Source organism: Lithobates pipiens, unplaced genomic scaffold (assembly GCF_037356315.1).
Source record: "Lithobates pipiens isolate NorthernLeopardFrog02 unplaced genomic scaffold, aLitPip1_a1.2 Scaffold_13, whole genome shotgun sequence".
Taxonomy (NCBI): Eukaryota; Metazoa; Chordata; class Amphibia; order Anura; family Ranidae; genus Lithobates; species Lithobates pipiens.
In genome coordinates, this window is record NW_027507718.1 from 14,633,281 (window position 1) to 14,654,010 (window position 20,730).

At 41.5% G+C, this 20,730-nt stretch overlaps 1 protein-coding gene across 2 annotated transcripts in view; it reads left to right on the forward strand.

The window, feature by feature from the left end:
* Positions 1–20,730, forward strand: part of LOC143973952 (uncharacterized) — a 107,929-nt gene that overhangs the window by 30,443 nt on the left and 56,756 nt on the right. For both annotated transcript variants that reach the window (XM_077474873.1, XM_077474874.1), the window contains exons 4-7: positions 9,724–9,809; positions 10,382–10,498; positions 13,552–13,613; positions 16,503–16,650. In XM_077474873.1, coding sequence (XP_077330999.1) covers positions 9,724–9,809; positions 10,382–10,498; positions 13,552–13,613; positions 16,503–16,650 — 413 coding nt within the window. The remainder of the gene's footprint in view (positions 1–9,723; positions 9,810–10,381; positions 10,499–13,551; positions 13,614–16,502; positions 16,651–20,730) is intronic.

Genomic DNA, 20,730 nt, shown 5'->3' on the forward strand with positions numbered 1-20,730 from the left:
AGAAACTCGTTCATTCCAGAGCTTCATACATGTTAGATCAGAACATACCACACCCACTCAGGTAGTCCGAAACACAGCTGATTGGGCTAACAAATAGAAGCACCCACTAGATATCGGTGCTGAAACCAGGAAAAAGAAAAAAATCGTCTATGGTGATGGTGATTTTCTTTGTTCTGTAAGCCAGGAAACCCAATTATTGAATCTGAGGGATAAAAACACCAATAAAATAAAACAATAATCAATTTTTCGCTTAAAAAACTGGTTATATACCTGTGATAAGAGATTAGCATGTTAAACCAATATACATCACATTACATTACATAAATAGTGCACTTTTTTTTTAAAAATACCCAAAAAATTGTTGAGCTCAACTCATTAATATGTATTACTTAGTACATATTAATACCACGTGGATTTTTGTTTTATGGTATACCAATAATTCCCCAAAAAAAAATGTATTCACCATGGTGAGATAGAAAAAAATTAGCAACTTGTAATAAACCTTTTTAGCGGTTACCAATTCATCTCGCAGACCTGTCCTTTCTGGAAAAAAACAAACACAATTTAGTAAATGCACCTTTTCAGTTCATTAGTACAAGTCTTGGCTCAGGTCATTTGCATGTCAATACAGTTTGCTTTACATTTTCACTGACCTGGTCAGAAAGAAGGGGGGTCATTAGAATGGGCTGTCAGCAACTGAGAACAACTTTACAGGACACATCAGTATTGCATACTCCACACCCACACTCACACAATTAGATCAAAGATGACCTCCAGATATCACACCTATTAACATGTTTTCTATCAGAACCTGTACTTCTTGTTAAACCCATAACCTCTGTTTGGTAAGTTTGAAATTCTTTCCGAGATCCATCCCATTTCATTCACCCCTTCTCCGCCTGTATGGGGGCAATAAAAAACTCTTACCTTCCTGGGATTTATTCTTGCAGAAACACCAGGAATGGAACATTGTTGGTACATACCTTAAGTGTGGAGGATGTCCCCCTGAATTCAGACATACCCAAATCCCTTGCTCTGTTATCTCCTGGGCAGCTGAAGTCCTATGGCCGTGTCATCTTAGTGCGATGAGCACAGTACAGATCTTCCCGTACATTAAGTTTCTTACAATACCTCTTTACAGTCCACCGATCCCAATCTTGCATATATAACCCAAGGCCCATATTTATTACCCATCCTTTATGGACGATGGACCTTGATTCCCCCAACCTTTTTACCGGTTGTCTTTACCCCAGAGGTAGCTACTCTCTGGCCAAGAATTGGGTTGACAGGCCCCGCCCCTGTCATCGTTGCTGCTTTTTTTTCACTACTTGTCAGAACAGTTTTTTTTTTCCTCGGGCTCTGCGTACAGAGAACCCGGCGCGTTACTTTTTTTGGAGCGGTTAAGGTTTGCGCCTTTTATCACTATAACCGGCCCCGCATCTCCGATTATTGTACACGGCCTGTGCGGGCTGCTAGCGTACTACTCCGAATGTTCCCTGTTCTGACTATAGTCCTTCAAAAAATTAGCCTGGAGATTATCCAAACTATAATAGTTCAATCTCCCCGTGGACTTTTCTGAGGTATTTTAAAACAAATGCTTAATGAAGGGCTAGTACTTCTGTTATCTCAATGATTGGCATAAACTTGTAGTACAGGAGGCCATCCACTGAGGCACACCTCATTTCTATATGATTTGTAGCATTTATAATGTTTACAGGTCTAATTACAAAGCTTACCATCCACAGTTAGCAGTTTACAAAAAGACCGATTCATACTAGGGCTGAAACAACTAATCGGCCATGAAATCAATTGACTACTACCTTCACAAATCGATCAATCGGCCAGTAACATAATGGGGTTAAAGAAACAAAATCGAGCCCTCTATTGTACAAAAAAACAACACTTTCACAGATCTACAGTACAAATTAACCCCTTATAGTAGTGACTATCTGCTCCTCCTGCACCACAAAGGGAATCCTGCCTCAACGCAAAAAGGTGCCTTTTTGGTTCAACCCACTTTAATGGAGAGGCTGCAGAAAAACATGCAATGCGCCCCTGCAGCAAGCCGTGTCCTCCAATCTGACGTACAACAAACTGGCTAAAAGAAAATGCAAATCGCAGCAAAATCGCATGCATGAAAATCAAAAACGCACAGCAAAAAGCACTGCAGAAACAGATCAAAAGCAAACTGCATAGGCCTGCACCAAGCTCCATGCTGGCCACACATATCAACTCTCAGGCGAGAAAACATTGACGAAAAATCCATTTACATTCGCTGAATGTTTGAAATTTAACTTGTTTTTAACATCCTGTTTTTAAAATCAACGTAATTTCTGAACGAAAACCACACACACCGCCTAAAAATTCCTTTGACCAAAAAGTTCCCTATTCTCTCCAAATCTTCCCATCACTGTAGTTGCAAACAAACATTGATCCGCCTCTGTCTGCCACTCTGTTCCCTAACCATATAGATGGTTGTTTACATTCACCACTGCATAGAAATATTTAAGAACAAACCGCCTCTTTCTTCAAACCCCACATATTAACCAAATCATACACCATGCTTTCCCCAAGGCTATCAGGACATTAATCGAAAAAATAATCGCCCAACCAATCGATTATGAACACAATCGTCAGTTGCAGCCCCAATTTATACACACAAGATCATTCCGTGCGACTTAGGCTCTGTTTCCACTAATGCAACTTGCCATGCGACTTTGGACACAAAGTCGCATTACAAGTCCCAGCTAATTGATTTCAATAGCACTAGTCCCAATTTATGCGACCCAACGCTGCAATGACTATGAAAAGGTACCTGCAACACTCCTATGCGACTCCGGATGCGACTCCGACCCAGAGAGTAAATTTGGATCAAAGTTGCATTCAAAGCCACACCAAAGTCACCCCGCACAGTCACACTCTAAATCATGAGACTCTGGAGTTGCACAAGTGGAAACACAGCTCTATGCCCACCTGTGTGTGTCTCCATTACAACGATTGGCCTAATCTCATTCAAAGGGTCAACTGAAATTGCTTTCTGGCAGAGACACATCCTTTTCTCAGAGATTCCAAATTTCACCATTATTCGCACGTACAATTTCATTTTATAAATATCCACATTATTCAAAATCAGTCTCATTAAAGTATTAGTACAGACAAAAGGTTATATAAATATAAACAATGTTCAAAAGAAGCTTGTTAGTTTGATGGTCCTACAGGGAAGACAAACATACAAACAATGACATAAAAATTCTTACCGTTTCTCGAGTTTGTCTTGCCTTCCACATACAAACGTTAAGCTTCCTCACACGGGGCACCATCTGTCATGGCTGTTTTTATATCTCACTTAAATGACTAACGATACAAGAAAATAAGTGATTAAACCTTTGTCTACATAAGAATAAAAATGAACGATAACAGTGCGAAAAGATAAACAATTACCTTTATTTATACAGAAAAGAAACTTTAGAATAATTAGAACTTATCATATAACTCAAGTGATGTTACAAGTACAGAGCTGCTTAGGCTGCCAAGATAATTTAGGTCATATGCTTACAACAAACATACACTTTCAATATATTTATCAATATTTCAAGATAAGTCCTAAGAAAGAAATAATTAGAAACAGAAAAGAGGCATAATAAAAAGGAGGGGGAGAGAGAGGGGGGGAGAGAGAGGGGGGAGAGAGAGGGGGAGAGAGAGGGGGAGAGAGAGAGAGGGAGAGAGAGAGAGAGGGAGAGAGATACAAGTATACGTTACATGGACTTCCGGTGGTCTGGAATTCAAGAGGGGGCTCAGCTAATTCTTTCCCTATTTTATATGCATTCTCGGCCAATCAGAAGATGGAACGCACCCATTGGCTCTGATTGGTTCAGGATGGCTCACACTCTGATTGGTTATAATTTCAAGCCCAGTTGAGCATCAAACTTCCGATGCCTCTATGAGCAACTTCCTTTGATCTCTGACCCTGCCAGTTCCGACTTAAGACCGGTTTAATTATCTCTGGATTTACAACCGTCAGCCCTCTTTGATACAACATAAATTAGCATTTAAAAGAGGCACTATATCTGAAATGGCCATCTCTGTGAACAATGGGGTAACTTAGATACTGTACAAACAGCCGACCAACAGGTTTGTGTGTTTGAGATACCAAGAACAGTAAATATTCTAGTATACATGTTACACATATATATATATATCTAAAACAGGGCATAGTAAGTTAATTGGTCCTCACAAAAATTTCTTTTAAGCTCTTTGATATAAATATTATCCTTCAAAATCGCTACCACACTGTGTACATTCACACATGGAGCCCCCGTTTCTGCCCTGCCCCCTCTTACTTCTGATTGGCTAACTGACTTTGATTGATAGCAATGGGAGCAAATGGCGCCACTGCTGTGTCTCAGCCAATCTGAAGGAGAGTCTTGGATGGACAAGGAACTCAATGATGGACATCGCTGGAGGAAGATTGGGCTCAGGTAAATACTAGGGGATGCTGGAGGGGGGCATAGAATAAATTAAGATAAAAAAACATAGAATACATTAAGATAAAAAAACCTTCTGACTTTACAACCCTTTTAAGGGAATTAGTAAATTTAGGACATTTCAGAAAGGAAATCTCCTTTTGATGTAATGCTGCAATGTGCAAAACTATGGAAGATGTCTGAAACTAGATGGGACCTACAGACAAAATATAACTGTAAACTGTGGACACAGAGAGAAGGGATGCCAGAGAGATCAGAGGAATGCTCAAATCAAAAGGCAATGACTGTTAGATTAAGTTTCTGGCTGCTCTGTAATTAATGTATGCAGAAAGGTGATAAGTGTTCAGGTTCCACCAGATGGAGAGAAGACAGCTGAAATGGATAACAGGTCTAGGGCACCTCCCTTCAAATCAAATAGATCCAAGAGTTGACTGGACAGATAGGGCAGGTCTTCAGCAGATGGCCTTTGCAACACAGTAGCAGCGTAGCCCCAAATTGCAGCATCAAATGTGCTCTTTGGGAGTGATGCATGTTTCCAACAGGATGCATAACTGAAACTTAAATTGGGCAAGATAGAGTAGATTCACACTTTATTTTGAAAAATGGGGGAGAGATGGCCAGAAAAAGGACAGCATAGTCTAGATCTTTTGATCTCTCCTTCCTGGCACCAAACATCTATCTGATTGCATGATGGGACTTGTAGTTTTGCAACAGCTGGAGAGCCACAGGTTGAGCAACCCTGATCTAGAGTGGTAGGGATGGATCTACTAGCCACTTCTTTATGCATTCAGATAATCCCTGCCAGAATGTAGTGCTAGGGGCTTCATTGTTCCAAGTGACTTCTAAGGGAGGCCAGCATACAAAATTGAACTGCATAGTGGCCTATAGTCATACCCTCCTGATAATGCAGGAAAAGTTCTTCTAGGCTTCAGTGAGGTCATCGAGTCATGACAGGGGAGAGGCCTATGCCAAGGCTTTACCAGAGAGTAACAAAATCATATTTAGCTATTTTGGAGTGGTCGGTAGGGAATTTATAGACCAAAAGTTCAAAGTGAATGAAGTTCATTCATATTAAGCCCCCCACATGATCGGACATTCCGACAACAAAATCCGTCGGATTTTTTCCGCTGGATTTTGTCCAAAACTGGTGTTGCATACACACGGTAGGACAGAGTTGTTGGAAAATCCGATCGCTCGGAACGTGGTGACGTTCATTTGTTGCGACGGGACTATGTTGCGGCTAGTAGCCAATAGCTTTGGTCTTGTAATTTAATCTGAGCATGTGTGGCACTTTGTCCGATCGGAATTCTCTACAAACGATCGGAAAAAGTCCGATCGGATTTTGTTGTCGGGAAATTTGAGGTCCTGCCCAATTTTTTTCCGACGGAAATTCAGAGGGATAAAGTCCACACACGATCGGATTTTCCGACAATATAATCCGATCGGACCTTTTCCATCGGAATTTCCAACTGTGCGTACAGGGCATTAGAGGTATAAAAATGCAGAATAGACTATCTCAGGAACTAATTCTAGCCTGCTCAGTATTATTCTTTTTTTACTATAACAGGCTATTAACGGATCAGGAAGGAATTTTTCTTCTCTTTTGGAGCAAATTGGACCATGCTTTGTAGTGTTTCTGCCTTCCTTGTGATCAATTGGCATATAGGGTCCTGTATTTGGAGGTTTTAAATGTATTTATTTATTGATTTTTTTAATTTTTTTCATCTCGACGGACTTGTGTCTTGTATAATATATACACCTAATTTCAATTGAGAAAGATCGGTGAAAACTATTTTACTATTTGAAAGAATACAAATATAAGATACTTTACATATTATAACAAATAAAAGTGATATTGCATAACATAACTCTCTAAACCAAGATAAAATGCTGTGAAGGCGTCAGATAATTGGCTTGATGAAATTAAACATATCGTGGCCACATTGGTGATGGGGGAACCACTATTATGGTCTTTCCTGGCTGTATTTCTGTTACAGGCATTCAGCAAACTTCAGCCTTTTCACTCATGAATTATGCTTTACTGATGTAGGAAAAAAGGCCTTTCAGTATGTATTGTAAAAGTATCACATTTATTATTTTACTAAATGTCTGTCAGGAGGAAATGAAACAATACATCCATCTGTATAGGAAGAGATAATGAGCACAACATGTTACAAGAATATACGACTACCCACATTCATGAATATGTTGGAACAAGCAGTGTTCATATATCAAAACAACAAAGCAAAAACCCTGTGAAATGCCCAGAAAACATTTTGGAGGGTGGTGTGTAATATCAATTCTTGGTGCTCTATCTATAGCAGTTAGTGTTTTTGTTTTTAAAAATCCATTTGCTCACTGTTGTAAAGTCTACGGTATAGAGTCCAGTGGAATTGAAAGGAAATTATACTTAGATGTTGTTTTACTGGTAAACACATTTACATTTTTTGTAAGTGGCATAAGTATTATTTAATTATGTTGTACATTTTTTGTCGTGTTGTACTGTTATTATTATTATAACTGTAGATTGTATTAAGCGCTACAGCTTTTTTATAGGTCATAGTGGATGTGGGCTAGATAGGTAGCTTTAGTCATTGGCCATTTGGCCTTAAAAGACTTCATTGAATTTGGATTGGATTGAAGACCTCAAGTTTTTTACTGTATAAATCCGGTCTGAAAGTCATGCTTCTATGAATTTTCCTCACACCCATGAAGTTTAACCACTTAAGACCATTTTGCTGGACAAAGACCAGAGCACTTTTTGCAATTCGGCACTGCTTCGCTGTAACTGACAATTATTCGGCTCCCAAACAAAATTGAAGTTTTTTCCACAAATAGAGCTTTCTTTTGGTGGTATTTGGTCACCCCTGTGCTTTTTATTTTTTGCACTACAAAAAAAGTAAACAAAAAAAGCGACAATTTTGAAAAAACGCATTATTTTCTACATTTTGTTATAATAAATGTCCCCAAAAATATATAAAAACATTTTTTTTCCCTCAGTTTAGCCTGATGTGTATTCTTCTACATATTTTTGGTAAAAAAAATAGCAATAAGCGTTTATCATTTTTGCACAAACCAATTGATAGAGTTTACAAAATAGGGGATAGTTTTATGGCATTTTTATTAATAATGTTTTATTAGTAATGGCGGCGATCAGCGATTTTTATCGTGTCTGCGACATTATGGCAGACAGATCAGACATTTTTGACACATTTTTGGGACCATTGTCATTTATACAGCAATCAGTGCTATACAAATGCACTAATTCCTGTGTAAATGACACTGGCAGTGAAGAGGTTAACCACTAGGTGGCACTGTAGGGGTTAAGTGTGTCCTGGGGAATGATTCTAACTGTGGGGGACGTGGCTATGTGTGGCACATCACTCATCTCTGCTCCCGATCATAGGGAGCAGAGATCAGTGACACTGTCACTAGGCAGAACGGGGAGATGCTTGTTTACATTAGCATCTCCCCGTTCTTCCTCTCTGTGAGATGATCGCGGGTATCCCTGCAGACATCGAGTCCACGGGACCCGCGATTCGACTCACGGAGCTTGCCGCAGGCTGGCCCGCAGGCCGCCTCTTAAAGGGCAACGTACTGGTGCGTTAGTTTGCCTGTACGTGCCATTCTGCCGCAGTATATCTGCGTGAGGCGGTCGGCAAGCAGTTAAGGAGAATCTTTCACCGAGCAAATACTATCATGCAAAACAAACCAATATTAGCTACACACTCGAATACAATTCTGCTATAAAACTTTATTTGGCCCATACCCCATCTAAGCTCCCCATCTCTTAGATGGATGCATGAGGCAGTCAGTGTTGATGGTGGAATCCCTCCCGCGGAGCTATTGTTCTCTTCTGGCAGGGAGTGGTTGGGGGGGTGGGGGGATTGGGCTGGAGAGCACAGTGATTACTGCTTGCAGTTATACCTGCTGGCAGCCATCACATCCTAAAAATCTGACATGCTGGTTGTACCCAAGTCGATCGATCGACTTGGGTACAACCAGCATGTCAGATTTTTAGGATGTGATGGCTGCCAGCAGGTATAACTGCAAGCAGTAATCACTGTGCTCTCCAGCCCAATCCCCCCACCCCCCCAACCACTCCCTGCCAGAAGAGAGCAATAGCTCCGCGGGAGGGATTCCACCATCAACACTGACTGCCTCATGCATTCATCTAAGAGATGGTGGAATCCCTCCCGCGGAGCTATTGTTCTCTTCTGGCAGGGAGTGGTTGGGGGGGTGGGGGGATTGGGCTGGAGAGCACAGTGATTACTGCTTGCAGTTATACCTGCTGGCAGCCATCACATCCTAAAAATCTGACATGCTGGTTGTACCCAAGTCGATCGATAGATTGACTTGGCTACAATCAGCCTTCCCATACATGGTTCCAATCTCGGCCAGTCCCTGCTGAACCATCTGAGATTTGAACTGTTTATGGCCAGTTTAAGCCTACTCTTGCAACAAGGTTGAGATATCATGAGTTGAACATTACAACAACTTTGTCTCTGTTGAAATCTGCCATCTTTTGACTCCTGGGTTACAATAGTAGTTCTGGGACAGCAATGTCACTTGTACCATCAGTAAAACTGTATAGGTTCAGCTTCACTGCACTAATACCCCGCAAAAAATATGAAATTCGGCACGCAAAAGACCGATGTGAGCTTTTGGTCGGAAAACGCAATCGTGTGTATGCTCCATCAGACTTTTGCTGGCGGAATTTCGGCCAGCAAAAGATTGAGAGCATGTTCTCAATTTTTCGGTCGCAAAAAGTTCCTATCTGAAAATGCGTTAATGTGTATGCAATTCCGACGTGCAAAAACTCACGCATGCTTAGATTCAGCTACAAGACGGAAGCTATTGAACTTCCTTTTTCTAGTCCCGTCATGCGTGTTGTAAGTCACCACGTTCTTGACGGTTTGAATCTGGTGTGACCGTGTGTATGCAAGACAGCTTGAGTGAAATACCATCGGAATTCCGTTGGGAAAACCATCAGAGCTTTTTTCTACCAAAATTCCGATCGCGTGTACGCGGCATTGGACTCATATGCAACTTCCATTTCAAGCTTCTCACACTAGTATTATTTCAAAAACAGATCTGTTTAACCATTACATGACATCATTTTATACATTTATATATGACACTAATTAAAAGCATATTATTGTTGACAAGTATAGTTTTTTTAACCAAGATAAAGAAAACGTTTTTTATATCCTATTGATTTAAAAATTAATGTTTACAGGTCACAGCATAGTAATCAAAGACCTTCTTCAGCAGAAACCAAAAGGAAAAATAATCAGTGGCAGAATGGCAAAGCATCAGGTCTGGGTAGGGCTATATACATGCTTTTCTAAGTATATGTAAACTCAAATACATTGTTTTGTTGTGTTGTTAGCAGTATAACAGGAAACCTGGGCATGCCAATGACTGGATAACCACAGCCACTTACATAAAAAACTTAGAGCACTGAGATGTTTATGCAGGCTGAGTTTAGTAAGTGGTAAAAACTGTTATTTACTTTAATATAGTCTAATTTCATAAGTCAGTGCAAAGAGTAATGATGATGTGTAAAGTACTAAAGCTATCAGTTTACAGTTTTCTGAAGCCATGTCAGCAAGGTGAATTCTTATGTAGGTCTCTGCATTTAACTTTTTATTTTTTTATTTTTTTACCACTGCTCTTTCCTTTACTGAAAAAGCCAAATAGTCTCCTATGAAAAATTGAACATACTGAAGAAACTTAAATCCCTGCACTGTCACTGGCGCTATTTGTCTAAAATGTCAACCACTCATACATGCACTACTTGCAGAGATACATGCATAATGTTTTCTGCCTAGCCTGGTTGCTTTTTTATGGTATAATTTTTTTTTTTCATACAATGGAAATCATGTATCTTTTAGACTATGACATGTCCAGCAAGATGACAGCACATGTTGAAAGAAAAAATACTTCCTCTCTTACCAAGGCTGATGAGTACAAGAGTGTTGCTGCTGCTTATATGAAGACAGTTAACGCATGTAAGTAGTTTGCTTATTTATATTTGCCAATGTATTTCAAAAGCTGGATTAAAATTTCAAACTCTCACAGAACTTCGGTGGTAAAAGTACTTTTAGGGAAAATTCTGATAATATAACTGCATGCAACATGGCCTTATTCAGAAAAGAGATCTTTTTCACAGAAGTCCAATTAGAATTGAAAAGATAATTGGGTGCTGTGGGTTGCTGCATTTTAGAATTTCACTGAATAAGGCCTAAAGAATGTATTGTACATCTAAAAGAAGTTAACTGACCCCTATATAAATAATATTTATAAAGCCTAATTTGCCAAATGCAGGCTTGTTTTAAGGAAACAAATAAGGAATTAATATAAATACCACAGTTTATGCGATGTTTAATTGCTATCACTATTTTACATTGCCCTTATTAAAAGCTCCTTTCAACAGCAATGGAAGAGTTGGTTATGTTAGCTTTTGCAGCAATGCCAGTAAATGTACACATGGAAGAGGAAACACTATTATGGTATTTGTTGTTACGGCTTTGCTTTGACTCATCTCCGCTGTGTCAAAGCAAGGTTGGAAACTTGTTTCAGTTTTGGCTGTTTGCGAGACTGTAAAGTTGTGCTGAGCTGTACAATTCTTGTACAGCTACAGTGAAGATGTAGTCAAACGATAAATGTCAAAGGTCGAAAAAGATATTAAAGGCCTGTGTATACAGGCTTTCTCTCAGAACTGTTTTTCTCTCCATACAGATCCATGGTAGTGCTTGAAAGTAGCCTGGTGCAGCTTTAAAAGCAAGTCAAATGCAGGCCTGAAGGAAGTCAACTGCAGGTCAAATGAACCTGTCAATCAATTGTAAATGATCTTAAAAGCATACCAAACTGATGTCAAAAAGTATCCCCTAAATTCCAGCTCCCCTATGTACCAATATTGCATTAATGTATTATTTTTTTTTTAATTCAAAGCTTTCCATTAAATCTACAGACACGCACTTCACTTGTCCTCATCACTGTTTCCAAATGTATCCATTTGTTTTGCCCTAATTCCTGGTAAGACTATAGATCATGACACAGGAAGGAATTGACCAGCTGACCTCATTAGCACACACCCTGCATCATCCACTCTCGTATTGTAAATGAAATGCAATCAATCAGTGATCACCCTTCTCACTAAATATACAATATACAATCAGTGTATGGGCGTCTTTATACAAGTACATAGGAGGGATTGGGCAGAAACACTCAGCTGTCAAACACCGTTCACATCTCTGCATAGCGGGAACTCGCATTCCCACATTTTTTAAAAACATTTTAGCGAGGGGGTGAGGAGTTTTGGAGCATTTTCACACATCACACATAAGGCACCTGAATGGGCTGCCCTACATGCAACAATTGCCCCAAAGAAGCTTCAGGACTTTATTTTAGAGTGGAGCCTGGTGCATTTTTAAATGTGATTAATGGTGCAGCGCATTTCTGAAATGCAAGGAAATGCACAGATGTGAATGGAGCCTCATTGTTCTTGTGACAACTCACCAACTGCACTTTCAGGCCCCATTCACATCTAGTTTAGTGGGATCGCACATTTTGCAGCTCGTTTTGCCTTTGACATAGGGTGGGCATCAATCCAGATTTTTTTTTACATAGTGAACAGTGCATTACAGTGTGTACCAAAATACATATAAAGGAAAAAAGGTAAAAAACTCATATTAAACTGCACGTGAAAATTGAAATAAATAGTCTGTGAAATATGTTCTTAAAGTGGTTGTAAACCCTTTACAACCACTTTAACCTACAGGTAAGCCTAGATTAAGGCTTACCTGTAGGTGCTTGAAATATCTCCCAGACCTACATGGTCTAGAAAATATTTGCAAATCACCGTACATCAATTTCTTCTGCACATGCGTCGGAGTTAGAAAGGGCACGCTGTGCCATTTCTAGCTCGGGTCATACCGTTAAAGGTGGCTCCGTGCGCATGCACGGGAGTGACGTCACGCGACTCTGGCCAGTCACAGAGCCAGAGCTCACGCCCCCGGAAGGAAGAGGGGTGAAGAATGGACGCTTGCTACTAGCGAGGAAGATTGGGACATTGCGGGCTTCTCCTGCAGGTAAGTGTCACATAATGGGCTACTATGCAATGCATAGTAGCCCATTATGCTTTACCTTTGCAGGGAACACAAAGAGGAAGTAACACCCATTACTTCCTCTTTAATTTCAATTGGCTGCACTACATGTAGCTCATGGCACATTTTGGCGTTTTGTGGGTTGCGTTTTTTTTTACTGTGCATTTTGCAGCATTTGCCACTCGTCTTTTCACATGGCAAAATGTGTGTTTGCTTCTGTGTTTGGTGTGTTGTTAACAATTATTGGCACTAGAAGAGCAACTAGTAATTTTAGGTGTATAAAGATTGCCATACACTTTACAATCTGATTGTACAAACATCCATGAGGACAGTGAAGTAAGTGCAATCACTGACTGATTACATTTCATTTAAAAAACGTGCAGCTGGAAATGGGTGGGTGGATGATGCAGGGTGTGTGCTAATGAGGTCAGCTGGTCAACTCCTTCTTGTGTCATGATCTATAGTCTGACCAGGAAGTAAGGAAAAACTAATGGATATGCTTGGAAACATGGACGAGGACAAGCGAAGTAAGTGTCTGTAGATTTAATGGAAAGCTTTGTTATTTTTGCAAAAAAAGTACATTAATGCTATATTGGTACATAGGGAAGCTGGAATTTAGAAAAAAAAAAAGGTGACCTTATCCTATAAAGTGGTACATAATATAAAAAAGCTCAAAGGTAGTTCTCACCATATACGTTTTCATTGTCCTATTGAAGATGCCATCCAATGCGAGGCATCTGATTCGGAAATTGAAATGCAGCCAACTATTTCTATGAAGGTTCTGTATAGGTTCGCTTTAATTCTTCTCTGCGACCAAAGTAGAGTAAAAGCTTATGGCCACTGTTAGACATGGTCAAGTTAAACAGAGGGGGGGAACTGTAATGGTCAGTACTTTAATAAAACTACATTATATATTGACATGCCCTTACCATGCTTCTGTTTCCTTCTGTTTTCAGGGGTGGTTACTGAACATCTTTGTAAAGACAATTCGGACAGTTCTTCCCGAAGGCTTCAATGGGTAAATAAACCACAAAAATGCACAACACACATTACGGAATACCCCTCCAAAAAATATCATGGGATTGTTGATTGCATTGGTGGGTTTTAGAGACCCCCGTACTTCAGACACCAGCTGAAAAAGGATAGCAGATATCCAGAAATTGATAGAAACAAGAAGTCAAAGATTTGCCAAGCAAGGCAGGACCTGGAAAAGATCAAAACAGACAACAACTAGATAGAAGAAGAAATGTAATGTTTTATCAGCAGTCATATGTGTATTCTAATCATAGGTAGGGCTGGGGATGACCATTACTTTGCACAATCCTACATGGAGCAGGTTCAGATAAGTAAAACATGTCTAGATATATCGTACAATCAAGATCAGAAGTTAGAAAACCAACACCACATAAAAAACACAATCGGATATGGGAATACACTTGGGCTTGAAGCCAAGTCATCACAGTTAGTAATACTTGTACTTAGTTCAGACCGTACACCGGGTTTGGCTGATGGGGGTGGAGTTTCTAAATAGTCATAGGCAATGAGGTTTCTAAATAGTCTTAGGCAATGAGGGGACAATCCACAGGTGAAGAGAAAATGCAGGTGACACCATGTATAAGTACCAAGCTAATAGGAAAGATTACATAGAAATGGAGATTGATAGAGCATTATGCAGTTAAAAAATATGCACAGAAATGGTCAAGCCACAGGGTGAAATCAGACCTCATAAGACTGGATTTATGACTTTATTGCATGTTTGTTTGAAATTATATTAGTTATATATAGTCACAAAGTGTTGGGCGGCTGGCGGCACGGCACTACCACCCTGGGTGGCCAGCGGTCCGGCACTTACTCAATCTAGGTGGCAGGCTGTGGTGTACTCCAGCACGCTCTGCGCGCCGTGCATGTGGCGGGGTGCAGGCAGCGGCTTCCTCTGTGTCTCCACTCTCTTCTACCTAGGTGCTAGGCATCCAATAGGATCGCCTGATGCTTTGGTCCATTGGGAAACATTGATTGGCGGGATGAACGTGCATGTGAAAATACACAACTGGGTGGGCTCAGAGTGCAGTGCTTTGTGCCCCGAGCACACCCTTTATTGAAGCCTTTTAGAGCCTCTGGCTCTAATCATGTGCTTCAAAAAACACTCTATCCCCAATGGAATCCATAGTCCGGCACCCTGTTATGTAGATCAGGGGGCTGGACGTATTGATGGGAGGTGGCACCCGTTCACCTTCCATGGACAGGCTGCCACTGTCTAAACTGCTTTATGCCTAGCTGTTTACATTTTTTACAAAGTAAATATTCAAAGTTAAAACATATGCCTGGTCAATAACTTTTTTCAGTTCTGCATAGAGTAGAGGATTGGAACCTATGTCTGGTCTGCAAATCTAGAACAAGGACTAGGACAGCAATAAAAATCTGACATGGTTCTAGCCTTCCCCTGCTCGCCTAAAAAAAAGCATTTTTATTTCTGTCTTTGTTGTTGTTTGGGAGTTCCCTCGAAAATCACCAGTGGTTCTAACTCAGGCCCATGTCGTTCAACAGAAAACAAGTTTTGGCTGGACATACACCTTAATTATAAACAGTCCAACTGGTGTCCTTAGGCTTTCTTTGGCCTTAAAGTGATTGTCAACTCTTACATATACCCCAAGTGACTAGCCTCAAGTAAAACACAAAGATAACACAAACCCTCCTACATAATTTATTTGTTTATCTGCAGTTTTCTCTTCTCTACATTCATTCAAAGTCCAGAATTTTAAAAGCTTGTCTGAGCTGTCAGGAAAAAAAAGTGGGTTGAGAGTTGAAATTATACTCTGTAAAGCTCAGTAAGGAAAGGTCTGAGTGCTGATTGGAGAAAAGTGACACACACACCCTTCACACAGCATACAGGAACAGAGCTGAAGCTGTCAGTCACAGGCTTTGTGTTGGAGCTCCCTCACCTTGTATCTATGATGTGAAGAAAACTTGTCAGAACTGATTCATGCAGATAGAGGAACAAGGCAGTGGACAGAAATTACACTTAGTGCTCTGGACTGAGACAAGTACACACTATAGAGGGATATGCTACTACATTTGCAACCATTTTAAAGTAGAATTATGGGGTTTGTAAGAGGAACAAACATACATACTCTCCTCCATGCTGCAGCATCCATTTCAGCTGTCCCATGCGTAGTCTTAGAGAGCTACTCATAGCGGAAAACTGGGCTATCCATCACTGCTCCCTGATCGCCTCCTCCAAAATGGGGGGGGGGGGGCGGGGTGTGGCTGGCTCTCAGTCACATGCTAAAAAGAAGAGCTAGCTGCCAATCAGGCAGACAGGTGGATCTCAATAATATTGTCAGGATCCTTCTCAAAGATGGCACAGCTCTAGCCTGTCAGCTGACAATGGGCGAAGGCCTACTATCAACTGACCCTGGGTCACCGGAGTAGGCAATGTACTCCTTTGACCCAAAAGTATAGCCAAAAAATGGTTTGCCAAATGTCTCTTTTAATATTTAGCACATATTCCTTGCCTTCCATCTACCCTGGAAGCTTAAGCCTGCCATACATGGATCGAAATTCAGCCGGATAAGCAGGGACTGTCCAAATGTCAATCCATGTATGGGCACTGTGGTTGTGCAGAAGTTGGATTTTCCCCACTCGACAAGTGCTGCAGGACCACAGCAGAGAGAATTCCCTCATCCACCTCAAACATGTGGAGGGGGAATCTGGTCAGTTTAACTCGTTGCTTGAACAAAATAAAAACTGACTTGTGTATGGGCTGCCTTAGTTATGATGCTGTTTTTGACCATTATTTTCACTGTGATCGTAATATAAATACAACCTTCATTATGTACCATCTTGTACAACTCTGTTATTAATAGACTGAATGCAAAATTTGCCTAAATTATGTTTATTTCTGGTGCAGGCTCCAGATGGAGACCATGATTCCATGTGGCTACTTCTACCAGATGAACTGTGGATTAACATTTTTGCTAATTTGTTGCATAAAGACTTGGCTAATGTTGCTCAAGTATGCAGAAGGTTCAGATACATTGCAAATGATGATAGTTTATGTAAGTACTTCTTTGGTATATTTTTCTTATAAGGGCACTGCAAACAGGGCCGCTGATAAGCCAGTACAGCCAGCCCTGTTGTACCGGGCCCGGCCAGCAGGGGGGGCCTGTGCAGCTTCAAAGACAGTTCAGTAGAGAAAACCCAAAAAACGCTTTCTAATTTACAAGTGGCTCCCTGCGCTCATTGTACACTACAAACTGGATCTTTCCATTACAAAATCCTGGAAAGAGAATCCAGGAATCTGTGTCTCCCAGGACCTCAGCTGAGCTCTGTAATCCAGTCCAGAGCTTCTAGATTGCCTTCTCCACAGACCCAAGACCACACCCCTCCGCTGCTCTCATTGGTTGGAGGAGAGAAGTCTACGGATTAGCAGCCCTGGACAGAAGCTTCTTAGGTAAGAGACACGCTGCTGTGCAGGAGAGTTCTCTCATGTGGGCACAGATTAAAACAGGCCCACTGACACTGCATCTGGCCTGCCAGCACTGACACAACATGAACAGTCAAATGTTTTGTAATGTAAACGATCCTAACACCTCCTGAGAGGCCCCCTCCCCCACCAACCTGAAATGGGGACTGATGTTGAGAGGTGCTCTGATGTGATATAAGAGGCTCTGCTGTGATGGAGAGGGCTCTGCTGTGATGGAGGGGGCTCTGCTGGAGGGGACTCTGCTGGGGGGGACTCTGCTGTGATGGAGGGGGCTCTGCTGTGATGGAGGGGGCTCTGCTGTGTTGGAGGGGGCTCTGATGTGTTGGAGGGGGCTCTGCTGTGATGGAGGGGACTCTGCTGTGATGGAGGGGGCTCTGCTGGAGGGGGCTCTGCTGTGATGGAGGGGGCTCTGCTGTGATGGAGGGGACTCTGCTGTGATGGAGGGGGCTCTGCTGGAGGGGGCTCTGCTGTGATGGAGGGGGCTCTGCTGTGATGGAGAGGGCTCTGCTGTGATGGAGAGGGCTCTGCTATGATGGAGGAGGCTCTGCTGTGATGGAGGGGGCTCTGCTGTGATGGAGGGGGCTCTGCTGGAGGGGGCTCTGCTGTGATGGAGGGGGCTCTGCTGTGATGGAGGGGGCTCTGCGGGAGGGGGCTCTGCTGGAGGGGGCTCTGCTGTGATGGAGGGGGCTCTGCTGTGATGGAGGGGGCTCTGCTGTGATGGAGGGGACTCTGCTGTGATGGAGGGGGCTCTGCTGTGATGGAGGGGGCTCTGCTGGAGGGGGCTCTGCTGTGATGGAGGGGGCTCTGCTGTGATGGAGGGGACTCTGTCCGTTGTTCTACTGACCTACCCCCCGCATCTTCTGCCAGTTACACTGACTTTGCTGCATATTTTTAATATAATGCACATAAATAAAAAAAAGATTGTAAGTTTACAAAGTAAGACATGGACACCTCTTGGCATCATTAACCCCTTCCCACCTATATCAGCCCTTTCGCTGGATGGATAGGTGGGGTTGAGGTTGGGGCAGAAGGGGGCCCCATCAGGTAGGCTGTACGGGGCCCCATGGTTTCTATCAGCAGCCCTGACTGCAAACCCACAGTCTTTATCATAACTGACTGAAAAGCAAGGTGTACTTAAAAGACAAGAGTATTGGGTTCATCGAATTACATCTCCGTTGATGTGACTGTCTTTTCAGTTAGGTAATCCTCTTTAAAATCTATTACATTTTAATCCTCTTCATCTTCTTTTATCTTCCTCTTTGTTATGCTAATATATATATATATATATATGCACTGTATATATTAGAACATGCTCTGTAGGAGGAGAGGGAGCGTGGGGGTAAAATTGGATAATGTCTAGGAACACACTTTGAGGATATGCCTCATAAGTGATTTTTCAATGAACAAGGCTGAAGGTGTGCCTAATAAAATGCCTCTCCTAAGTGGCTGAAGGCAAAGAGTGGGAATAAACAAGGAAGAGCATTTGTAGAACTGCAGCAGGAACCAAAATGTGTATGAACCCTTTAGGGCAAACCAACAGAAGTTTTAGAATTTGCTTAGCAAAAGGATTTGCGTGATCTAGGTTACGTGTCAAATTAAAGGAGAAGTGCAGGACTGTAAAAAAATAAATAAACATACGTACTTACCTACCTGATGCAACATCAGTCCGATGCCGCAAACTGTCACCCATTGCCTCTAAGCCGGAGAACTGAGCGAGCACTGAGTTCAATTATCCGGTCCGCTCTGAGCAGAAAGTATTGACTCAATCACTACTCTCTGCTCTGCCTCTCCAGAGCTTACTGGAGCGCCAGGTTTTAGAAGGGTAGCGGGAACGGCTGGCTCAGGCTTTCAGCAGCACACTGAGAGGCTGAGCCAGTGTCTGGTCAGGAATCTGGGTGGATCTAGAGATTATTGTCAAGATCAGAGCAGCTCTGTGACGTCAACCAACAGTGGACTTCAGCCCTCTGTTGGCTGATTCTGGGCCATCAATGCTAAAGTAAGTACACTGCTGTGACCCACAGGAGAAGTATGGCCAAACAAGCTTTGGCCATTCTTCTTTGGTTAATACAACGTTTGCAAGCAGGCAGGCAGGCATTTTATTGCGGAATAGTTACCCAACCTCTAAAGACTGTGCACTGAGCTGTACATGCAGATTTATGTGGCATCTGCTGGGTGCTGGGATCAATTAAAGCAGAACTTTACTCATCTCAGTTCCAGCAATGCTGCATCCTGGAGCTCTTCCAGTGGCTGGCTTCTGGGCACCTCTTTTGGCTGGGCTGCTATGACATCACTCCCGCGCATACACGGTAGTGCAGTCAGATTGGGCATTGCCAAGTATTTGCAGTTAGCTGTGTGTGCGCAGCTCACTGTACAGAGGCAGGCAAGCAGGTGGGCCATTTTAATGCAGAAGAGACAAAGCATGTCCTGCCTGCAAAAATCTTGTGTGTTCACCAATTTTTATTTTGTACATAAAGTTCCACTTCAACTTCCGTGCGCATGGGTGGGAGTTATGTCACCCCGGGCTGTTCAATCAAAATGGCCAAAGATGACAAACCCAGAAGACGACAGACACAGATGTCAGCATCAGTGAGGGATCTTGTGGATGTCCCACCAATAGAGAGGGGAATTTGTGAGAACGGAAATAAAGCTTCACTCATCTGTAAATGGAATTTGTTTCCGTCTTCTGTAATTCTATAGTTTGATAATCTGTTGACTTCACTTCACATTGCAATATAATTATTTTGTTAACATTCATATGAATAGTAAACAGCAATTCTGATTGATTAATAATGATGATGACAAATATTTGATGAATGAGTTTGTTTCTTTCTATTCTTGTTTGACTGGAGAAAAAGTACACAGCTAGACGAGCAGCTGCCTTATTCCCATAAGTTATTTTTGTAGCTATATTTAGTGGTTTGTTGGAAAACAAGCTGTAATCTAACAAATGTATTAAAATTAGCATAAATCAACAGTAAGCTAAAAACATATTAAGAGAGAGCAGGTCAAAAACAAAGAATACATTAAGTCATCAGGTCATATAAAAATAATAAAATAGTAAAAAAAAAAAAACACACCTGGAAAGTCATGCTAGCATATCCAAAATGAAAAGTAGACAATTATCAATAGTGATCTTCTGTAATACATAGCCTATTGTGCTATGCTTATAGGTAAAACAATGCTGGACTGATTTGTTCCATGATAAAAGTAGGAATAAATACAAAGAAAATTATTTGCCTGCATTTGTGTTTGCCAGTTATTGTACTTTTATGTAGTCTTTCTTTCGAAGGTGAGAACACCAGATTCTGGGCATTTATTTTTGAAATACAACTAGTCTAAGTAACTGAATTTGATTCAATTTTAGCATTTAAAAGTACTTTATCCAGCAGTACAACTTATACAAGAAGAGCAAGGGGCATCACTAGAAGCCAATACTATATATACTTCTGCTGACAAGAGAAGAGCGATAAATCATGTCTGCCCACTCACAGGCTGAGGGCAAGGAGGTGACCAGGTTCTAGTGTATTACTGCAGAAGAAAAAAAGTAAGGTCACCAATCTGTCTACTAGGGCTCTGTAAATCTCAGTACTCGACAGATGGCAATATAAATCATTTGGCAAGTAGAACAGCTATCATATAACAATTTAGGCTT